At 49.1% G+C, this 23,129-nt stretch overlaps 2 protein-coding genes and 1 non-coding gene across 6 annotated transcripts in view; 2 read left to right on the top strand and 1 right to left on the bottom strand.

The window, feature by feature from the left end:
- Positions 1-6,867, top strand: part of CPSF3 (cleavage and polyadenylation specific factor 3) — a 39,090-nt gene extending 32,223 nt beyond the window's left edge. For 3 of the 4 annotated variants that reach the window (XM_011281328.4, XM_019827943.3, XM_045054990.1), the window contains 3 exons: positions 2,805-2,874; positions 4,034-4,130; positions 6,563-6,867. In XM_011281328.4, the coding sequence (XP_011279630.1) occupies positions 2,805-2,874; positions 4,034-4,130; positions 6,563-6,664 (269 nt within the window). In that variant the 3' untranslated portion in view covers positions 6,665-6,867. The remainder of the gene's footprint in view (positions 1-2,804; positions 2,875-4,033; positions 4,131-6,562) is intronic. The other variant, XR_002155267.3, reaches the window with a different exon arrangement.
- Positions 3,736-3,808, bottom strand: TRNAK-CUU. The gene has a single exon. It is a non-coding gene; the product is annotated as a tRNA-Lys (tRNA).
- Positions 6,868-9,500: 2,633 nt separating the features above from the next.
- IAH1 (isoamyl acetate hydrolyzing esterase 1 (putative)) lies at positions 9,501-23,056 on the top strand. Its single transcript, XM_011281327.4, has 6 exons — positions 9,501-9,645; positions 11,237-11,289; positions 16,436-16,584; positions 19,350-19,511; positions 21,420-21,541; positions 22,721-23,056. The coding sequence occupies exons 1-6, from the start codon at positions 9,574-9,576 to the stop codon at positions 22,901-22,903; spliced, it is 741 nt and encodes a 246-aa protein (XP_011279629.2). The 5' UTR covers positions 9,501-9,573; the 3' UTR covers positions 22,904-23,056.
- The last annotated feature ends 73 nt before the right edge of the window (positions 23,057-23,129 follow it).

Below are 23,129 nucleotides of genomic sequence, written 5' to 3'. Positions count from 1 at the left end.
GAGTGGGGGCAGACGTGTAGGGTTCTGTGGGCCATTTGAAGGACTTTGGACTTGTAGTCTGAGTAAAGTGTAATACTGTAATACTGAGTAATACTGTAAGGTTTTGAAAGGATTGCCGTGGTGCTCGTTGAGAGGAGATTGGGGAGGGCAAGTAAGAAAGCAGATGTTTCAGGTTGGAGCTCTTGTGGCCCTGCAGGTAGGAGGTGGCACTCCGGGGAGGGTGGGAGTGGTGCTGGTGGCAGAAAGTGGTTGGATTCTGGAGATACGTCGAAGGTCAAGCCAGCAGTATTTCCTGCTGGATTAGATACAGAGGGTGAGAGAAAACAGATGAATTTTAAAGAGAGAAGACAGTGACCCAAGAAGTGACTCAGGGAGTGATACCTTAGCATGGAGCCCTGCTGTCACCCTCAGGGCTAAGTGACAGGGTTTACTAGGTAGTACTTGCTTCTTCAGAATCTGGAAAATATCACAAGGACTGACACACTCCCTCTTTTCCTTTGCTGCACATGGGGCAGTTAAGGACGTTCGTTCTGTACGTTTCTTGTGGCAAGAATTGACTTTGTCGTATGCAAACATGGTATTTTAACGTGTTAGAGCACAGTCAGCAACTAAGGCCCACAAGCCACGTCCAGCCCTCCACCTGTTTTTATAAAGTTTTATTGAAACAGCAATGCCGTTTGTTTACATACCGTCTAGTGCTGCTCTTTGAGCAGCCACGGCAGAGTTGAGTAGTTACAGCAGAGACCATGTGGTTCACAAAGCCTAAAACACGATCTGGCCATTTCCAGAAGTTTGCCAAGTCTATTTGAGAGGCAACTTCTGTGAACAGTCTGATTCTGTGTTGCTAGCATTTTGCTCCCCCTTAATTTCTTAGCCTGTTGACACTTGGGTTCAGATTCTGGAAACTTGTATTTGTGTCTGTGTGTGTGTGTGTTTAGCCCCGACTTCAATTTCTGTATCCCTTCTCACTGAGGACGAGGACGCACAGCAAAGCTTATTTTTCAAAATATATTATTTTATGTTCTTACATTCCATTACATTCTTCTGCACCTGTGTCCTGTTTTGACACACACACTACTAAGGGCAGTTATACGTGTATAACTATGATTTCACATTATACACAGTGTAATCTTAGGTGTCTGAGGAGCTTATTAAATATTAGTAATAAATATGCAAATATACATACATGTGTACTCACATTTTCGAAAGTTTCTTTTAATAGTTTATGGCTTAAATATTTTTAATACTGTCTTTTATGAGATTTTACATGTCAGTTAAGTGCTTATATGATACTTAATAGAATTGATCATAATTGAAGTATAAAGTTTTATTATATAGCTTTCTAGGCTGGCATCTGGTTTGTTGTATATTTAGTTAAAACTCATGAAACTGTTTCATCACAAGGAAAAAAAAACTTTTGTGACTGTGTGTTGTGATGGATGGTTAACTACACTTACCGTGATCATTTTGCTATGTATACCAATATCAAATCATTATGTTGTATATCTGAAACTCCTATAATGTTCTATGTCAATGAGATCTACATTTTTTTAAATATTTATTTTGAGAGAGAGAGAGAGCACAAGCAGGAAAAGGGTAGAGAGAGAGAATCCCAAGCAGGGTCCACATCATCAGCACGGAGCCCGACACGGGGCTCAATCCCACAAACTGTGAGATCATGACCTGAGCTGAAACCAAGAGTTGGACGCTTAACCGACTGAGCCACCCAGACAACCCGATATCTACGTTTTTTAAAAAGGAAAAAGACTCATGAGTTAAAATTAATCAGAGTTATTATCGTCTGACTTATAGAGTAATTTAGAAGAAATGACAATTTGACTCTTCCAGAGAGTAGATTCACCACAGTCAACTTTAAAACATTTACATCACTCCACAAAGAGACACCGTATCTCTAGCTATAATCCCCCAAACAACCACTAATCTACTTTCCGTCTCTATGGATTTGCCTCTTCTGGACACTTCATACAAATAGAATTATGACACATGGGTTTTTGTGACCGGCTTCTTTCACTTAGCATAATGCTTTCAAGGTTCATCGCTGTAGCATGAATCAGTCTTCACTCCTTTTTATGGCAAAATAACTTTGTAAGGAACGGCCAGATAGTTCTGTACTGTTTTCTTGCTGGTGATAGCCTGGGAGATGGTTATGTCCCTGGTCACACTTGAAACTCCAGATCATCTTCCTGAACCATCAGATTGTTTTGGGAAGGGGAAGCTAAGTAATCTGACAAGTCGTTTTATTTCATTCCATTTCTTAAAGATTTTTTTCTTCAAAGTAATCTCTACACACAGTGTGTGGCTCGAACTTTATAACCCTGAGATCAAGAGCCACACGTTCCACCAACTGAGCCAGCCAGGTACCCCCTAATTGGCAAATGATTTTAAATATTAATTTTAGTAAAATCATTACAGGTGCATTATATATAGTACAGTACTAATTTGTATAATGTCTTAGGTAAAGCAAAAACTTCAGAGATCTCTGAGCATGGTTGTGCCCCTAGAACTCCTGGAGTCACGATTTCACTTCGCTCACAAAGGAAATGTGGAAAAGTTTGAGAAACATTACAAATAAAATTCGAAATCATCTTAAATGTCATTTTGTGGTTCTTTGTTTAACAAGAACAAAAAAGCAGTTTGCCGCAGCAGGTAGATGGAGTGTTGGTCACTTGAAGGATTCCGTAGTTAATTACCTTATCAATAACTGTGTTCAGATTACTGACTCGGGAATTCTTTTAAATAAAAATTTGGAAATTGAACTCTTGCTTTTTTTCCCCCCCCCCCAGGTGCAGTACAGAAGGTTTCTAAAAAATTAGAAATGCACGTTTATAGCAAAAGGTTGGAGATCATGCTCCAGTAAGTGTTGCCCCAATTATTGCCCCACAAGGGTGAGCAAGGCAGAGGGCGGGGAGGAGGCAGCCGGCATTTAGTTCTGACTCACTAATGGTTGTGAGGCTCAGACAGGTTACTTGACCGCTCTGGATGTCTGAGTTTGTGTCTGTTACGTGGCTTGAACTGCATCCTTCCAGCTAAACACTCTAGCTAGTTCCAGATACCTTTGACCTCTGTGGTCCGCCATTTCTGTTATAGTTGACGAAGATTCGCTGACTGCCTTTTCTTGCCTGTGTCCAGCCTGCTGATTGGACTGCTGTTGCAGGAGCCCCTGTAACTGATGGGGACAGATGTGCAAATTAATGATTAAACTGTAGCTCCTTGAGGGGCGCCTGGGCGGCTGTTAAGTGTCTGACTCTTGATTTCAGCTCAGGTCATGATCCCAGGGTCGTGGGATTGAGCTCCAAGGTGTGCATGGAGCCTGCTTAAGATTCTCTGTCTCCCTCTCTGTCTCTGTCTCTGTCTCTCTCCCTCTCTTTCTCCCCCTTCCACTCTGTTCTTCCCCACTCATGCGTGCTCTCTTATTCTCTAAAATAAAACAAATAAAAAACTGTAGCTTCTCAATGACAGAGGCAGTGTCTTAGTGACTTCTGTCACTAGGAAGATGACGCACAAAAGATGCTCAGTGAATAGTTTGACTCCGAGGCTTCTGGAACTGATTCACAGGGGCAGACAGCCTGTGGCCTTGTGAGCCACTTCAACTAGATGCCTGGATTTGAATACCGGCTCTGCTGCTTTCCAGCCTTGGGGCTTCAGATCCCTTCCATGTGTCTTGTTTTCCTTCTGTGTAGAAGGGGCTTCTTACTAAGATTTAAGTAAGCTCTTGGCCCAACATGGGGCTTGAACTCATGGCCCTGAGATCAAGAGTCACATGCTCTACCGACTGAGCCAGTCAGGCACCCCTGAAGCAAGCATTCTTAATGATAGCTGTGGATCTTACTCGTTTTATAAAATTAACAAAATACGTGCAGTTACATCAAGTACATCTCAGGAATAGATAGAAGTCGTCTACTTTGGAATTAGGGGCTGTTTTCAATATTATTTTTCCCTCAGTATACGAAAGTGTACTTGACTTATTTGTAAATGTACTTTGTGCTAATGTTGCATCTTTGTTTGTCTTAAGGGACATATTTGGAGAAGACTGTGTAAGTGTAAAAGACGGTTCCATTCTCAGTGTCACAGTGGATGGAAAAACTGCTAATATAAACCTGGAGACACGGGTATGTAACTGCTCCTTCCTACACATCAAGACATTTGGGAAAGAAAGCCAGAACAAAAATGATCTGGTCTCACACCAGACAGCACACTTTTCCATTCTGACGTGTCCTTCCAGATTTTTCCTACATATGCTTTTCACCGACTGGGTTTATGTTACTATACGTAAAGTCATACGTTCTTGCTTTTTCTTTTATTTATTTTTTAATTATTTTTTAAGCAATCTCGACAGACAGTGCAGGGCTCGAACCCACAACTTCAAGCGTGATCGGAAGTGGGGTGCTTTTCCGGCTGAGCCAGGCGGGCACCCCACTTTATTGCTTCTTTCCCATCCACTCTAAGTGTTCTTGCGTGGCACTGCACAGCACACGTCGGTATGTGTATATTCCCCCATTGTCTTCCTGTTCCACGAGAGGCCTGAATCCACCCCGGCATTTTCTCTAGTTTGGCATCCGGTTGATTTTAGATTTTTTCAGAGAAGCCGCTCTCTGGTTTGCACCAGCAAGATCCAAGTGGCTGTTCCAGACAACAGGATTCGAGCCTGCTCTGGTCTCACACCACAGATCCCACATAAGTATTCCACAAGCATAAATGAATAAGTATATCTTCCTTGCGGGCTTGGTTTTGAAGATTAAAACAGTTCTAAGCAAATAACATGTTTTAAATTTCTTTTATGTTCTGTAACTATACAGATGTTTTGAGGAGACACTAAGTTTATCTTACCCCAGTAGAAAAATAAGATAAGAACATAAACAAGTGAATCTCTAGAGATGAAATATGGATAGCTAGCAAACACAGGAAACAAATGTTCAGATCCAATCCACTAATAATTAGAGGAAATACAGACTGAAAGTATGAAATATCACTGTTTGCCAATCATGTGGGCACAGATTATTAACAAGAGTGCTGTGACCCAGTGATGGTGAAAACAGAAGTTTATTCTCAGGTGCAGTTTGGGGCGGGGAGGCGATTTTAAATGATACAGCACATTCTTTCTGCAGAGCAGTTTGGTGATACGCATGAAAGGCTCAAAAAATAAATGCCTTTATCTACAATTACACTTAACTGGACTTAAATGAAGAAAATAATTAGACAAGTTAATGATAAAATAGAGCAAAGATATATATACAAGGATTTCCATTTTAGCAGTGATTATAATATAAACAAAACTGCAAGAGACCAAAATATCCAAGAGTGGGAGACAGTAAACAAAATAACCGAATAAATAGAGTATGTGTATGGTGTGTGCTTATACATGGAGTACTGTATATATCGGGAAGTATATATATACAGGCCATCAGGAAGATGGCCATATGGGTGACTAATGTGCACAGGTGTCCCCCTGCATTATTGAGTGGAAAGAACAGTTACAAGATAGCAAGGATGATAAATTACCCCATTTGGTTTTAAAGAAATATATATGTATAGCTAAAAGTCTGGAATGTTATACCCTGAAATGCTAACAGTAGTTATCATTACGTCATAGAATAAGGGTGTTATTTTTTTTTCTTTACTAAGTTTTGATATGAACAATATTTATGGTATGATAACAAAATTTTAAAACAGCATATAAAACCTGGGTGGCTCAGTCCAGTTGAGCATCTGACTTCCGTTCAGGTCATGATCTCGCAGGTCGTGAGTTTGAGCCCCACATCGGGCTCACTGCTGTCACTGTAGAGCCCGCTTTGGATCCTCTGTTCCCTCTCTCTGTACCCCTCTCCCGCTTGCGCGCTCTCTCTCTCTCTGTCTCTGTCTCTGTCTCTCTCTCTCTCTAAGAGAGAGTTACGGGTCTCTTTTAAGAGAGAGAGTGCGAGCGGGGGCGGGGCAGAGAGGGAGACTGTCAGCACAGAGCCCAACGCGGGGCAACGCGGGGATCAGACTCACAAACCACGAGTTCATGACCTGAGCTGAAGTCAGACACTCAGCCAACTGAGCCACCCAGGCACCGCAAAAAATAAACATTAAAAAAATAAATAAAACAGCTTGTAGTGTTTTGTAGCTGAGAAATAACTAGAAGATTGTAAGCCTAAATCAAATTTAATACCAAATGATGAAAAAAAAAAAAGCTTCCAAATGCTGAGCAGACGAGCACATCCAGAGCTCAGTAATTTGTATTACAAAGACTGACTTCCTTGTAGTATCATTTACTGGGTCAGAATATGGGCTTTGAAGTAAATATAGTTCACCATAGATTGTCCATTTATTCTTTTTTTCTCCAAAATACATCTCTAATTAGACCCAGTCATTGTGCTGTTGGGAAACTGCATCCAGGCACCTGCCCCCCAGCGCGCGGTGTCGCAGTTCAGGTTCTTGAGAGTCCGTGTGGCCTCCCTCCCCCCCACTGGAAATGACTCTTCTTAAAGAGGAGTAGTTTCTCCTCCATATAGCACTTGGAGACACTTAACGTCCAAAGGCCTGTTTGTGCTTTCACTTTCAGACGGTCGAATGTGAGGAAGGAAGCGAGGATGATGAGTCCCTCCGGGAGATGGTGGAGCTGGCCGCGCAGAGACTCTACGAGGCCCTCACGCCAGTTCACTGAGAGCTGCGGGTCTGCGGACATGTTAAAGCTTGTCTTTAATGCTTGACTCTACTTCTCTTCAAATAAAATACGTTAGTTTCTCTGGAATAGCCTATTTACTTGTGATGTCAAATGGCCTGTGTTCCAACAGCTTAAATGCTAAGTTCCCAACTCCTCTGTCCATGATTCCAGAACTACCAAATAAACTGTTATTTCAGAGCTTACTGATTCTGCTTCCAGGCATGTGCACAGCTGCCCCTGAAACCTTCCAGGTCTGCCCATAGCAACTGAACGAGAATGCCTTACTGTCCTTTTTAAAAAGGAAAGAAAATACACAGTGGTTTGTATTTTCATGTGCATATTCTGAGTTTGAATTCATAGAGATTATCACCTAAAGCCCCTTTTGTGTTTCTTCCCTCCTGATACTCTTGCCAGATTCCTTAATTTATACATTTGTAAAATGACGACTTTTGGGATTCAGTGGTATTTTCTTTGTATAATACCTGCACATTCAATTCCGATATGCAGAATACAATTTTTATGACTCAAGTTCAAGGGTATTCAGGTGTGAGTTGTTGCATTGCTTTCTGTGTAATCATTAGACCGGTTTCCTGGAGTACGTGTAATTCAAACTGGCACATCACTGGACACAGGAGTGGCGGGTGCTGTGTGCTGAGAGAGCAGGTCGCCTGGGGTCTCCGGTCTCTGCTGCCACACAGGGGCGGGACGGCCGCCCCTACGGAGGGAACGAGCGCACGCCACGCCCACCTTTACCTACCGTCTAACTCGAGCCACTCTCGCTGTCAAGCAAAACGCATGCCAACCAGTCACTAAGCTCCAACACTGTTTAGTCCTCCTGTGGCCTCACCTGTTGGTGACTTCACAGCCATTGAGCAGGGTAGTGACAAACTCCAGTGCAAAACTCGGAAGTTTTACTTGAAATACATTTCTTCTGTAAGGTACCCCACTTTGTCTCTGGCCCAAACCAAAGCTCGGAGGGTCACCTTTTAGAAGTGTCATATAAGACTTTGTTACAATAGATTTAAAAACAGTAAGACAGTATATAGAGTAGAAAGGGAACGTGCGTGTTTTCTCCTAGTCCTCCCTGAGGTAACCAATCTGAGTTCAAGATTCTCAGTTGCTCTTGAACCTGCCTTTGTCATCTCTCCCCCGTGGCTCTGTGCGTCTGTCATCCTGGCCCCTCTGATTCCTGCCACAGCCTCCCTTCTCCCCATAGTTGACTCCTACGATACGCACCTGCTCTCAAGCCTTCCCTGCTGGAAGTCCTTCAGGCCTCCACTGTAACTAAGATTAAGTCGAAACACCTTACTCAGCCAGGGGTTCTCAACATTGACTGCACATTGGAATCACCTGGGAGCAGTAAAAACCCACCGATGCCCGCATCCTGCCGTCAGAGGTTAAGTTACTTGGTCTGGAGTGAAGTGAGCGTCCTTTATCAGCACGTTTCTAAAGCTCCACAGATGATCCAGCTGAAGCCAGGGAACTCCTGGCCTGAAGACTTGGTCACGCTCTGATCCCCCTGCCTGCCTCTCCAAGCCATTCGCCCGTCTGACACCCTGTCCCGGCCACACCAAGGTATGTCTGCTTTTTATTTTTTAAGGTTATTTGTTTTGAGAGAGAGAGAGCACAGCTGGGGAGGGGCAGACAGAGGGAGAGACATCCCAAGCAAGCCCTGTGCCATCAGCGCAGAGCCCGATGCGGGGCTTGAACTCACAAACTGAGCCAAGCCTGAGTCCGACACTTCACCCAGCGCCACCAAGGCACTCCGGTATGTCTGCTTTTCAATGGCGCACGGCTCCCTCTGCTCTTCTGGCTTTCACCTTAAGCTCAGTTGTTTCAAAACATCCTTCTGGCTCGTTTTTTATCACCGAACGGGGCGGGGGAAGGGAGGGTCACACTTCATGGCACGGCTCTGGTGGTAAGGACTGAGAAAAGGAGTCAAGCTCCTGTGAGTTTTCTCCATAGGAACCCAGCTTGGGCTCCGTCCGTTTCCCCTCCAGACCAGTTCTGGCAAGAATCCTGCTGCGTTGGTTTAGTGAAAAAAATACCCACCCTTGGTCTGTTCCCCCGGGGTATCTGCTCAAATTCCTCACCCCCCCCCCCCCACGCCTGGTATCTTCCCTCCCTGGCCTACCTGCAACAAGAATCTGGTTTTGTCAGTTTCGCAAACACTCTACCTTTTAGTGATTTTACAGCCTTCCACCCTTCACCCTGCTCCTTGGCTCTGGGTGCCCACCTTTCCTGATTTCTCTCCCCTACCGCAAAACCCCATCTTCGTCCTTGGATAGTCTGCCTTCCTGTCTTTAGCAAATGCCGTTAAGTTTCTCTTTAAGGTCAAAACCTTCGATCAACGGTTGAGTACGTTTATTTAACAAGAGCTGGTTGTGTGATGATTGAGTGCCTTGGAAGCACTTCCTACCCCCACCGTTCCTACTTCCCACTCCCGCCATTTGCGGAAACACCTGAAGCCGCGCGGGGTGGCTCCCTCTGGGCCGGGCAGGGCGCGGGGAGGTGCCTCTCCCGGAGGGTCGGTGGGCGCCCCGAGGGCAGGCGGCGACGCACGCTCCGCGCCGTAAAGACTCGGGATGAACGAACGGACCGGGAGTGAAGGCACGAGGCCGAGCTCTGGGAAACGGACACAAATGAGCGTCCGAAGGGCAACGGCTACCGCGCGTCTTAACAATGACTGGTCGGTCGCCAAAGGAGCGTGGCCCCAGGACCCAGGGGTGTGGCGGGCAGCCACCCCGACGGATAACCGGAGGGCGACGAACTGCGCAGGCTCCTCCTTCCACCACCACCACCACCCCTCTCCCGCGAGGAACCCCGCCCAGGCCCCGCTCGCCCCGCCCCCTGCCCGCTCGCCCCGCCCGGATATCCGTCCTCGCCCCGCCCCTCTGCCGGCAGGCAATATGGCGCTGTGCGAGGCGGCGGGTTCTCTGTACTGGCCTCGGGTGTTGCTCTTCGGAGATTCCATCACCCAGGTACCGCCGCTTGGCCCTGGTGTGGCCCGGTCCCTTGGGCGTCCACGGTCGCGCCTTCTGGGCGAAGCCCCCGCTGAGAGCGCCGGCCTGGCAGCCTCGCTGGCTCTCCTCTCCCAGCTCTCAGGCCGCGTCCCTGCACCCCGTTTCCCCCCAGCACAGGCGGCCCCGAAGGCTGAGCGCCCCTGAGCAGGATCTGCTCGGGAATGCCTGCCGCGTCCAGCAGCGACCTCACGGTCGGAACCTCGTGGCAGACAGAGTTCCCGTCTCGGGTTGTTCCTGGCTTCGGGATGACGGTGTGGGCAGCGCAGTACTTGCACACCCGTTCCGTGTACCCTGTCCTCCAGATGAGGTCAGGTGCGGGGGGAGTGCAGTGACTCGTCCAGGCCACGCCCTGGGAGTGACAAAGCCGAGTTCACCGCGCTTCGTCAGTTTCCTAGGGAGAATCAGGAGGCCTGGTACAAGTTGAGGCGGGGACGTGCGCCTCCTTTTCCACGAAGCCTCCTTCAGTGGCTCACCGCACGGCCAGTGCTTGCTTGCTTGCCCACGCGGAGCTCCACTGGTGGCACGGCGGCGGCTGAATCACTTCCTGCGGGTTTGTACAGCCCGTTCCGTGCAGAAAACCCCTGGAACCAGTTCACCTCTGCTTCCTCTGCTGGAGCAAGTTGATCTTGAATAAAATGTCTCCCAGGAATAACGCAGTAGATCACCTTCTCACCCAAGATCATTTCAACTCACATTAAGAACGAGTATGTGTCCTCCTTCGGGGAGGAAGCACACTTTTAAAAATTACCCCTGTGGTGTGGTGTTGTGTTCTTATTTGTCTCTGCAAACATGACTTCCTCAACCAATTTTCTGTGTACGTGCCAATAAGTGATGCCATTTTTAGGCAAGTAGGGCAGTAAGGTCTTTCCAAACTTACTGGAATGTATATTTTAAAAAGGCTCAGCCCCTGAGTTCTAGAATTAGCTTCCTTATTCTTTGGATTGTGGAAATGTAGTACAGCATGGACTTCATTTCCTTACTGAACGTACAATTGATTTTATCTCTCACACATAAACTGAAGTAGCTTTTCTTTTTTTAAAAAAAATTTTTTTTCAACGTTTATTTATTTTGGGGACAGAGAGAGACAGAGCATGAACGGAGGAGGGGCAGAGAGAGAGGGAGACACAGAATCGGAAACAGGCTCCAGGCTCTGAGCCATCAGCCCAGAGCCCGACCTGGGGCTCGAACTCACGGACCGCGAGATCGTGACCTGGCTGAAGTCGGACGCTTAACCGACTGCGCCACCCAGGCGCCCCTGAAGTAGCTTTTCTAAGTAAACATGACTCTAATATCAGGTCTCAGTAACACGCAGATGACCGGCTCAAATCCAGTCCATAGGGAAGAAAACTCCCCCTCGTTTCCAGAGTGCTGCTGAGGCTTCGTTATAGTAATCCCTAAAATGACCTCCATGGAAAGCGAGCGATGAAGGCCAAAAAGTCAGGGAGTACAAAGGGTGAACGAAAGGAGTTGCTGATCAAAATGCCCTTTACTAAAATGTGCTAATCACACTGATAAGTAGTAATGGCCTTTTTTTTTTTTTTCTTTTCAGTTTTCTTTCCAGCAGGGTGGATGGGGAGCATCACTGGCTGACAAGCTGGTCAGGTGAGAATAGTCTTTAGATTAATAACTTGAGCGCTTATTTATTTATTGTTTTTAATGTTTATTCATTTTTGAGGGAGAGACAGAGTGCAAGCGGGGGAGGGGCAGAGAGAGAGGGAGACACAGAAATGGAAGCAGGCTCCAGGTTCTGAGCCATCAGCACAGAGCCTGATGCAGGGATGTGGGCTCAAACTCACAGAACCGCGAGTTCATGACCTGAGCCAAAGTCAGATGCTTAACCGACTAAGCCACCCTGGCGCCCCAATACTTGAGTGCTTATCGATTGAAAACTGTAATTGCAATTCAGAAGAGAAAGAGAGTGAATGACACAGTGTCAAACAGTAAATTCCTCCCTTGTTAATCTTTGCCGGCCTTTCCTGGTTAGTAGATATACAAGGTCGGGGGACAGAAGGAAGAGGGGCAGGCACTCGGGGTTCCGCAAAAGTTTTGTCTGACGTGAAATCGAACCCGAAAAGTTGTGGAAAATATATTGGGTTTGGATTCAAACAGACACAGTTATTCACTATCTGAAGAAGATCAGTCTTTTTCAGTTACTCTAGTAGGTATGATTTAAATGAGTAGTAAGGAGTTTGAAAAGAAAGCAAGATATATTCGTAAACCAAAGTTAGAGTCATTTTTGGAGAGAAGTTTTTGTCTCCCAAATTCTCTTTATAAAATAGATCAGAAATAGCGATGATTTTGGTATTTTGTTTGCCAGACTTGAAAGCATATGCTAAGGAAGGCAGCAAAAGGGAAACACTTCCCCAATACAAGAGATTAAAAAATATGTAGAAATATTTTCCACATTAAAAACAGTAAACCGAGTATGTAGAGTATCCATAAACTGATCAGGGGTTTTGTCTTTTCCTCCTTTATTTTTTTTTTTAACGTTTATTTATTTTTGAGACAGAGAGACAGAGCATGAATGGGGGAGGGTCAGAGAGAGGGAGACAGAGAATCCGAAACAGGCTCCAGGCTCTGAGCTGTCAGCACAGAGCCCGACGCGGGGCTCGAACTCACGGACTGCGAGATCGTGACCTGAGCCGAAGTCGGCCGCTCAGCCAACTGAGCCACCCAGGCACCCCATGTCTTTTCCTCCTTTAGAAGAAATAAGCTAGATGTCCTACCAGCTTATCAGTACTTGATAATCTTCTTCACCAGTATGGTTAAATACACCAAGAAAATATGTTTTAAGTTATTTCCAAATGTGTTTTAAAATGTCTTCAATTTCTCCATTTTTTATCCCCTACACTAGAAATGAAAAAATTGACCTTCTAGCTTTTTCTGTTCCCAAATGCTTTCCCTATTTAGACTTAATCTAAAAACTTGAAAATATCACGCCATGCCTCAGTTTTCCCTTCTGTCAAATGGGATGATTATAATAGCTAAGTTTTACTGAATGCTATGTGCCAAAAACTAATGCTTCGTGTGTATTGGCTTATTTAATCTTTACAACTAGCCTGTAAACGAAGTGAGTTAGGCTCTGATCCATTTTCTAGGTGAGAAGAAGAAGGAGAGGTTAAATAACAAGGTCACACAGCTAAGAAGTGGCAGGTGTCCAGGCTCCGGAGCCCATGGTCCTGAGCCTCCGGAGATGATGAGGGCACCTGCTGTCATGTTGGGAGGACGGAAACATTAATGTGTGCTTGCTCAGGTGCCTTGAACTTGGAAGTGCTCGATATATAGCAGCTTTCATGTTTAGTAGTCCAGTAACTGTTTAATTGGTCTGTTAACCTTTTCTGAAAAGCTAAATAATGATTCAAGTGGCCTGGAAAACAAGGCATTCCAAATGTTTTACCCACATACAGATGTTTCATAAGTGGTTAAGTTTAGTACTAAAATCCAGCCAGAATTGATAGTTTGCAGATCTGCTTGCTAGAAGACCACTTCATTAGAAGCTAGTTATTTTTCAGAATTGGGAGAAGCTACAAGACAGACTTGTAGCCAGTGTGCGGTCTGCGGCGCCTCCAGGCTCTAACCCCTGCGAAGCCTCTTGCTGAGACCCAGAGCCGAGCCGCTGCTGGCTGACCCCAAAGAGGCCTCGCCTCCGTGAATCCTTCCCCATCCGGGCTCCCCCCACCCGGCATGCCTGCCTCTCCTGGCCGCCGCCCCCCCCCAGCCAAACTCGCGAGAGCCCTTTAGAAACTAAAATGCCACGGCGGAGCAACAGGGCCCGGACGGAGGGGACACTGGCCTTGGCGTCCTAGGCCCACGTTCTTCCACCGGGCGACGGAGGGGAGAGACCAGGGGGCTGCAGTCGGCGTTGCCTGGCGTCGGAGGCGGCGGCCGCTTCACCGCCCTCCGTTTTTGCGCCAGAACGGATTTCTTTCCGTGCCACAGCAAACCGCTGCCCCTTTGAGGGACACTTTCATCTTCAGCTGTGTCACCGCTTGGGGTGTTCTTTGCCGATCTGGGCCCCTGATGTCTGCTTCAGCCGTCTGCACAGCCCTGAAGCCGCTCACGGTGGTTTGGGCGTGTTTTTGAAGTCTAATTAACCTAGTGTTCGGTTAGTCTCAGGTGTACTAATTCCGTGTTTAATGTCACCCAGTTTCCGGGTTTGAAAGTTCAGAGGCATCTCCCTAAAACCGCCCCTGTGTACACGACCTCCACGGAGAGTGAAAAATCTAAAATATATCAGTGTGGGGGGGTCTGGGGGGCTCAGTCAGTTAAATGTCCGACTCTTGATTTCAGCTCAGGTCACGATCTCGTGGTTCTTGGGATTGAGCTCGGAGTTGGGCTCTGCACTAACAGCATGGAACCTGCTTGGGATTCTCTCTTTCTCCCCTCTCCCCTCTCCCCTAACATTAAAAAAAATTTTTTTAATAAAATATATTGTGTTCCATAGTGACATCTTTTAAGTTTTAGCTTCAAATAAGATCTTTGTATACTTACTATAAAATCATTTTAATAATTCTTAAATCTATTTAAATCCTTTTAAAATTTATGGATATACTTTCATCAGGTTTTTTAAACAATCTTATTTCCGTATTTCTTTAAACAAAAATACTTGGTTTGACGGATTTGAAGGAGTTAGAATAAACTTCCCGTTTTCATTTTTTTTTTTTTTTAATATTTATTTAGTTTTTGAGAGTGGGGCAGGGCGGGGGGGGGGGCGGCGCAGGGGTGGTTGGTGAGGAGAAAGAGAAAGAATATCCAAAGCAGGCTCCAGGCTCTAAGCTGTCAGTGCAGAGCCCGACATGGGGCCTGAACCCACGAACCGTAAGGTCATGACCTGAGCTGAAGTCAAGCGCTTAACCGACTGAACTACCAGGCGCCCCACGATTTCAGTTTTTAAAAGCTTCTGTTTGCGTTTAAAAATATGTCCCTGCCTGTTTTATGAAGCAGCTTAATTTACATTTTTCTGGAAGGAAATCTTAGAGTCTGGATGTTTGGCAAGGAATCCTTCAATTAACTCTTCTCTCTTCATCTGAACTTAAATACTTTTTATTAGCCACGAATTTAACTAAAAACCTTTCATAATTTTCCAGTTCCTGTAGCCTTTTGAATAAATTGGGCACCGTTGATTATGTTATTCAGTCCAGAGGGATTCAGATATCCTTCCCCTTTCGGAGGGGAACTTTAACAGTTCCAACCCTGGGCCTCACTTGTCTTTTTTTCCTGGCTCATAGCCTTCTTCTACTGACGATCTTTTTTTCAGTCTACAATAGCTGCCATTTAGTGGGCGCCTTACATGTGTCTGGCTACTACCTTACTTTTAATTTTCACACTGCCTGCAGATTAGGCAGGCTCTTACCGTTGGGGTTAGGTTCATCTCTTACCGTTGGGGAGCCTGAAGCTCAGAGAAATTAAGTAAGTGGCCAAGGCCTGATGTGCTGGTCACAGGCAGCGAGATCCTGGCACCGACCGCTCTGATTCCAGCCCTTCGTGCTGGACTGCCACACCACACCGGCCTTAGGGAGTGTCACAGTGACTATACCATTGGAGAGCTGGAAAGCCGACTCCTCTTGTCAAAATTCTAGAGTATTCCATTTTAAACTGAGTCTTCAAAATGGCTAGGCTAGTCAGCTTTTTGTAATCATTCTGCATTAAAAACACCAAGAATCACACTTAGAACTAAATGGGGCTGAATTTTTTTGTTGTTTTCCCGGAGATTTCTAAACGTTGAGAGCTTTTAGAGTAGTGTCAAAACCAGGTCCCCTCCTGTTGCTGCTTGGCCTCTGTCGCCTGGCCTCGTAGCCGCGCAGAATTTCTTAGCTGGTGCCCCGGGATCTCTGCTTAGCTGCTCGTATGTGGGAATTTGAACTATACCAAAGTCAACCACGTTAATTTGCTAACCATGAACCGAAGTCTGAGATTTATCATTTTTAAAAAAATTTTTATTATGAACCACCTGAAGCATCCATAAACATAGTCCCGGGGACACAGCCGTTAAGTAATTTATTAAAATTCTTGAATCAAAACCAGTGGGTGCTACTGGTAATGATGTGTTAGGTTTATCACATCTAACAAATGTGCCGCTCGTGGGGCTGTTGGTGGTCGGGGAGACTGTGCACGTGGGGAGCAGGGGTGTGTGGGAATGCTTCGTACCTTCCTTTCAATTTTGCTGCAGACCTAAAATGCCTCTTAAAAAATACTCCGTAAAAGTCTCAAAAATACTCTGTATACATCCCAAATTACCCAAAGCGTCATTACCCTTGAGCTCCAGCTTCTTAGTGACTCTACTGAAGATGCTCAAACTGAGACCCGTCTGCTGTAAACTCCATGTTAGAAGGACCTCACTGCCCATGCGTGAGTGAGCGAGTCTGCAGACAAGATTATAGCCCCTTTGCTCAAAATTATTCATAACCCCTCTTGTGGAGGAATGTGACGGACTTACCTGTATCTTGTTAAGGATGGCTTGTCTTTCTCAAAGTGACATTACATCGGGGGTGCCTGGCTGGCTCTGTCGGAAGAACATGTGACCCGTGATCTCAGAGGTGTGAGTTCAAGCCCCATGTTGGGTATAGAATTACTTAAAATAAACGAACTTAAAAAAAAAAAGTGCAGGCACATCAAAGCCACCGGACATAGGCAGGTGCCACAGCCCGGAGGGAGAGCACACCCTCACTGTTGGTTCACTGCAGGGGGCTAGACACTGTTCTTTGTGGGATTGTGGAATTCATCTTTGTTTAAAAATTCTTCATTTCAGAAAATGTGATGTTCTGAATCGTGGATTTTCAGGCTACAATACCAGATGGGCCAAAATCATCCTTCCACGATTAATCAAAAAAGGGACCGGTTTGGACAGCCCAGTAGCAGTTACAATTTTCTTCGGTGCCAATGACAGTGCGCTGAAAGGTAAAGTTATTTTTGTGTTTTCCTAGTTCATTTTTAGCCTGCCCTGACATGAAGACAGCTTGTTTCTGTATTTTTTTCAACTGTGTCCTTCTCTCCCAATAGATTTTTGGGAGAGAAAACTTACAATGAGTTTTGCCAAATTTATAATGAGTTCCCAGAGTTTATTAAGCGTATTTCTTCTGGCTTCAATGTCAGTGAATTTTGTTCCCAACTTATTTTCTACCCGCCTGGGTTGTTGGCAGACCTGATCTCAAACACTTGAAAATGTGTTTGTTTTTTTCTTTCTTTCTTTTTTTTTTTTTTTTTACGTTTGTTTATTTTTGAGACAGAGAGAGAGCATGAACAGGGGAGGTTCAGAGAGAGGGAGACACAGAATCTGAAACAGGCTCCAGGCTCTGAGCTGTCAGCACAGAGCCTGATGTGGGGCTCGAACTCATGGACCGTGAGATCATGACCTGAGCCGAAGTTGGTCGTCCAACTGAGTGAGCCACCCAGGTGCCCCGTGTTTGTTTTTTTCGTGTTTATTTATTCTTGAGAGAGAGACAGACAGACAGAACATGAACAGGGGAGGGGCAGAGAGAGAGGGAGACACAGAATCTGAAGCAGGCTCCAGGCTCTGAGCTGTCAGCACAGAGCCCGTGCGGTTCGAACCCACGAACCGTGAGATCATGACCCGAGCCGAAGTTGGACGTGCCCGGGTGCCCCGAAAATGTTTTTTTGAGTCCATTAGTGTTGTGCTGGATTTCAGATGTTTTTCTCAGTAGTTGGTGGAATCAGCGGTGGAGGGCCCGCCTTGCCATGTGGGTCACACTGATGGCCGAGCAGCTCAGGGAGCACCCCCGCCCGGGCGTGGACTCGGTCCTGGGTGCTGGGAAGTGGCACCGTGTCCCTGTCTTTGGAAGACCGGCGGGCGCAGGCCTCGCTCTCCCTCCTGCTCTTGCGAGGAGGACCCTTCGTGCGGCACGAAGGGGAAAAGCCAGCCTGTATTCTGGAAAGTCCGCTTCCAGAAGAATGCTATCTGTGGGCACACGGTGGGGACAGCTCAGGGGAGGCGGCAGGGCAGGCAGGGACGCTCGCCGCCTTGAGAAAGACGAATGAGCCGTAGGTGTTAGTGGATCCTGTGAGCCCACTGTTTGGAAAAGTCAGATCTCCACTTGATCTTACACTAAAAACTGTAAGAAAGGAGACTCCAAAAAAGGCGAATTCTCACCGAAATTAGGACAAAGAAACTCCAAGCACAAAAGCAACGGAGGAAATCACAAAGGAAAAAAGTAGCTTTGTGAAATGAGATAACCTCAAAAGATTATAAAGACTCAGATCGGAAAGTGTTTTTAAGCACTGATTCTTATGGCCTGCTGAGTGTGGAGTGAGATGGGCACTCCTCTCTTCCAGTCACTGGGGAAACTTGTGATCTTTCTGGAAAGATACTTGACAGCGTGCATCGAAGGACTTCCCGCATCTAGAAATCCAGCCTGAGAAAAAATTCAGTAATGCAGCCAGGCGTACGTGCAGACCTTTCTGCGAATTGTATTTCTAACAGCAAAAAAATAGAATGCTGGGTGGCACAGAGATAGAAGCTTCCTCTCGGTCCCCCAGCAGATACACGTTTTTGAGGACTGTTCGTGGACACAGACATGCCCATGATATAATGTTAGGTGGAAAAAAGAACCATATGGTTATGTATCTTCAGTGTAATGCTACTTTTATTTTTTTAAGTACACCTATCAACAGGGAAAAGACTAGAATGAAGTACCTCCGAGTGCCAACAGTGGTTTTCTGGGTGGTGGCATCATGAGGGATTTTATTTTGCTCCTGTAATTATCCTTACATGTGGTTCGTAAAGCACCTGCAGTGAGTCTTAGGATACTTATGTGCGAGCCCATTTAGAAGTCATCCTTTGCGGGGCACCCGGGCACCTCAGTTAGTCGAGCCTCCGACTCTTGATTTCGGCTCAGGTCACGCACGATCCCGGGGTCGTGGGATCGAGGCCGCACCGGGCCCTACACTGAGCCTGGATTCTGCTTAAGATTCTGTCTCTCCCTCTGCCCTTCTCCCCTCTGTACGTGCGCACGCGTGCTCTAAAGGAAAAACAAGTCCTTTGCGACTATAATAGTAGAAGCAACAGCTTTTTTTTTTTTTTTAAGTTTATTTATTTGAGAGCGAGAAAGCGAGAGGATCCCCAGCAGGCTTCACACTGTCAGTGCAGAGCCCCACGTGGGGCTCACTCTCCACTCTCCCCTGAGATCATAACCTGAGCCAAAATCGAGAGTCAAGATGCTTAACCCACTGAGCCACCCAGGTGCCTGCCCCAGCAGCTGGCAGTCATACGCGGGCCGCTTCCTGTGTGGTAGGCCCCCTGCTGTAGTGCTTTACGTGCTTGTCGATTTTCACAACCACCCCGTGAGGGAGACCCGGTTATCGTCCTCGGTTTACCGGTGAGGAGGCCGAGGTACAGGCAAGCCGGGCATCTGTCCCAGGGCAGGCGGCCGGTCTGCGAGGAGGCAGGGGTGGAACTCGGCGGCCTCCCTCCACAGCCCAGGCCGCTGGCCACCAGAGGACAGAGCCTGAGCCTCTGCGGTCTGTCCCACGAAGAGCGGGGACCGCCGTTCCCCCCACCCGCTACCCCGTGTTTGTGTCTGCGGTCCGAACTACTCCCCGGCGACGTCCTGAGCCTTGCGGATCGGGGAGCTCGTGTCAGTCTTCGTTGTCCCCTGCGACAAACGTGCGTTTGGGGCCGAAGTGTCCGTGTTCCCCCCCCCCAACAGATGAGAACCCCAAGCAGCACGTCCCCCTGGACGAGTACGTGGCGAATTTAAAGAGCATGGTGCGCTACCTCAAGTCCGTGGACGTCCCGGAGCACAGGATCGTCCTCATCTCACCGCCCCCGCTCTGCGAGGCGGCCTGGGAGCGGGAGTGCCTCGCGCAAGGTAAGCGGGCCGCGGGCGCCGTGTCCTCCGACCGGCCGAGAGAGGGGCCCGGAGCCGGGCGGCCCCTTGCTTCGCGGCCGCCGGGCCGGGCTCCCCGCCCAGTCCTTTCGGCCTCTGTTCTCAGCCACCAGAGAGTAAGCAAAACGAGCGGAGCGGCCATTAGGTTCTAGGCGCGAACGGTGGCCCGGAAAAGGGACCGTCCCTGCGGAGGGGGCGGCCCCGGCCTGGCGGCGCCAGACCCCAAGCGCGGCCGCGGAGCTGTGTGGCGGCCCACGTGGCACTGAGGCTCCCAGCGACCCCGGTGACCGCGATTGCCCGCAGCCGCCACTCTGCCCGCCTCTGGCCCAACGCGCTCCCTTCTCCACGCAGCCTCGCCCGGGCTGCGGCCTTCGGCGACGGGACCCCTCCTTCCCCAAAACTAAGGCTCGGCTGAGGGCGCGTCACGGCACCTGTGACGGAGCCACTTCTGTCCCTGCGACCGTTCGTCTTAGCATGTAAAGTACAAAGTCAGGACACAGAAGTGACTAGAACCTGGTTCCCGCGTGTCGAGTAGGGAGGGAGACGGTCCCGTACAGACACCGGCAGCCACGTGACAGCCACGTGATGAATGGCGTGGCAGGCACGGAAACACTCTTGACGGTACTGGCGTCCAGAAAGGTCCAGGGAAGTTCCCCACAGGAGGTAAGGAGGGCAAGTTTATCCAGAGGAAGAGGACAGACAGGGAGGATGGGGCCAGGCCCGCTGTCATCAGGTGTTGGAAGGGCCCGGTCGGGGGTAGACGACGCTCCCTGTCGTCAGCTCCAGAGGGTGAGCGCGGCCCCCCAGGGAGCCTCCCCTCGTGCCGGCGTCTGCCTCGCGTCAGGATCAGGATCGCTCGGGAGGTAGCAAGCGTGTCCGTGCCGCGCCTGGACGAGCAGAGGTGTGCGAGTCGGAGCCATATCTGCTTCTCAGACTGCAGGTCACAACCCCCTCGTGGGCACAGAACCAACTGAGTTACATTTTGGGAACGAGTAGGGAAAACCTCAGCACCCGGGACCCGGCGCCGCGTGCGAGCCGTGTTTCACTTATCGGACGCGTAGCGAGTCCCGGTGGAGAACATGGCGGTGTGGGTCGGGTTTGTGAGCCGCTGGCTACAGGAATGTTCTACCGAAGACCAGCCCCCAGGTTTCCATACTGCGTGTCTCCTGAGCTACGGCAGAGGGCAGGGCAGTTACCGGCACGGACCCTACGCCCGCCCAGCCTGGAATATTTACTGCCCGGCCCCTTGTGGAGAAAGGTCGCTGGGGCGCCTGGGTGGCTCAGTCGCTTAAGCGGCCGATTCTTGGTTTTGGCTCAGGTCACGACCTCCCGGGTTGTGAGTTTGAGCCCCACGTCCGGCTCTGCGCTGACAGTGCGGAGCCTGCTTGGGATTCTCTCCTCTGCTCCTCCTGTGCTCACTCGTGCGTGTGCTCACGCGTGTGTACGCGCACGTGTTCTCAAATGTACAAAAAAAAAAAAAAGAGGTCACTGACCCGTGAGCCAGTCCAAGTGACCTCTGCAGCCCCTTCCAGCTCCCCCTTCTCTGGCCGAACCCTGATCTTTCCATCGTATCACAGCGGCCTCACATGACACAGCAAATTCAGGGGTCTTGGCCCACCGTCCCTCCCCATCAGCCCCCACTCTCTTTGCCTCTGGCCTGTACTCCAGCCAAGGAGGTGGCCGCCACGGGGCTTTCCTGCCTCCGTGGCGACCACCGATGGTGCGCTCCCCCGTCCCCGTGCCGCGGAGAGCAGCGCTCGGTGACGGCCCTCACACGTTTGGACCCAGGTCGGGTCCATAAGCACGTGCCTATTTACGGGGACGGAGAAGCATCCAGGCCAGTAGAACTTGCACAGCGGCCACTTGCCACCCGCACTCTTTCCTCAATAGGCTGCAAACTAAATCGCCTGAACTTGGTCGTTGGTGAATACGCAGACGCCTGCTTGCAAGTGGCCCGGGCCTGTGGGACTGATGTGCTTGACCTGTGGACCCTGATGCAGAAGGACGGTCAGGTACGGGGGCTTGCTCGGTCCTCTCGGGGCCGGGAGGATGATGCAGAAGTGACCCTGCTCCGTGGGGCTCTGAGCGGGTAAGACCGTTAGCTTAAACCAGAGCGCTGCGGGGAGGAAGCGCGGAGGCTCCGGGACGGCGCCCACGGCCTCGTTCCTCCGCGGCCCCAGCAGCTGCCGTCCTGCTCCGGGGACCCCTTGAGTAGCTGGGCGGGACCCGGAACAGAGTGAAATCAGTGGTTCATAGTGAAGGACGTTCAGAGCAAGTCCTTTTGGAATGTGGGGGAGGAGGAGGTTAAACTCGTTAAGAGGCAAAACGATGAATTTAAGCAGGATGTGGTGTTGGCTGAAATTCGTCTTTTGAGCCACGTGGTTCTCATGGTTTTGTTTAAAGCCAGAAAGCGTGTTTACAACCAGAAACGGCGAAAGCGGGTCCCCACGGAGCAGCCCAGCCCCCGAGGAAGGCGCTGGCGCTTTCCGTACAGTTGTGTCCACAGGACCCGGCAGCCCGGCGCTTCCCTCGCGAAGCCAACCCTGCGCTTCAGCCTCCCTCCAAAGCCGTGCCTAGACCTGGTGCTGGTCCTCCTGTGGCTTCCCAGGTCGGGGCGGCAGCGACGCAGCCAGAGTCCTGGCTTTTGTCTGGGCTGTCCATCTGAGAGGGGCTCTGATGAAGTCCTTGGAGATTTAACCCCCCAGGGTTCTAGGACGGGGGAGGGTGGGGAGGGAGGGAGCGGGCTTCCCCGAGAGGTCCGCTCTAAGATGGCAGAGGGGAGCGCCCAGGCCACGGGAAGCCCTGGTCTGGAGGAGCCGTGAACCTGTGGGGCCGGCTGGCTTCTGGCAGGGACGGGGCCTTGGCGTGGGGCCGACACCGCTCACCCAGGAGAAGCGGCTCCCGGGGGCCGTGAGCACGGGACCGTCACTCTTCTGGGCCCGATGGTTCAAGTTCTTTACACCTAATAACCCGCCCGTCGACTTAATACCTAGACTAGGGGAGTCGGAGCAGCCGGGCACCCTGGGCCCTGAGCTCCTCCAACAGCGCAGGTCGTTCTTGTTGTTCACGTGAATGTACCTTATTTACTCGTTCAGCCTCTTCTCCCCTGCCCCCCCCCCCCGATGAACTGCACCTCCTCGTGGGGCCCCGGAAACGTCCCCCACACGCTCTCCCAACTCTCTCCCCTGCAGGACTTCTCGTCCTTTCTGTCAGACGGACTGCACTTGTCCCCGGAGGGAAATGAGTTTTTGTTCTCCCACCTTTGGCCTCTGATCGAGAAGAAAGTCTCCTCCTTGCCTTTGCTGCTCCCTTACTGGCGAGACGTAGCAGAAGCCAAACCCGAACTAAGTCTTCTGGGAGACGGGGACCATTAGCCACAGAAAACCCAATCTGGCTGTTAACTTACAGACGAAGCTGCCAGTGTGACAAAGATCCTGAGATAAGCGATCAGACCTTTGCTCATGACCTTGGAATAAAAAACACCATCTGCCACCAAGATTAATGAAAGCATCAGAATTTTTACGAAAGCTTTGTACCTACTTGTGTTGTGTTCCGGTAACATCTGATGCAGGTGTCATCAGCGCCACAAGCTACAAAATT

This window comes from Felis catus, chromosome A3 (assembly GCF_018350175.1).
Source record: "Felis catus isolate Fca126 chromosome A3, F.catus_Fca126_mat1.0, whole genome shotgun sequence".
NCBI classification, from domain to species: domain Eukaryota; kingdom Metazoa; phylum Chordata; class Mammalia; order Carnivora; family Felidae; genus Felis; species Felis catus.
The sequence above is the reverse complement of the archived record's forward strand: the minus strand, read 5'-3'. Positions and strand labels throughout refer to the sequence as shown.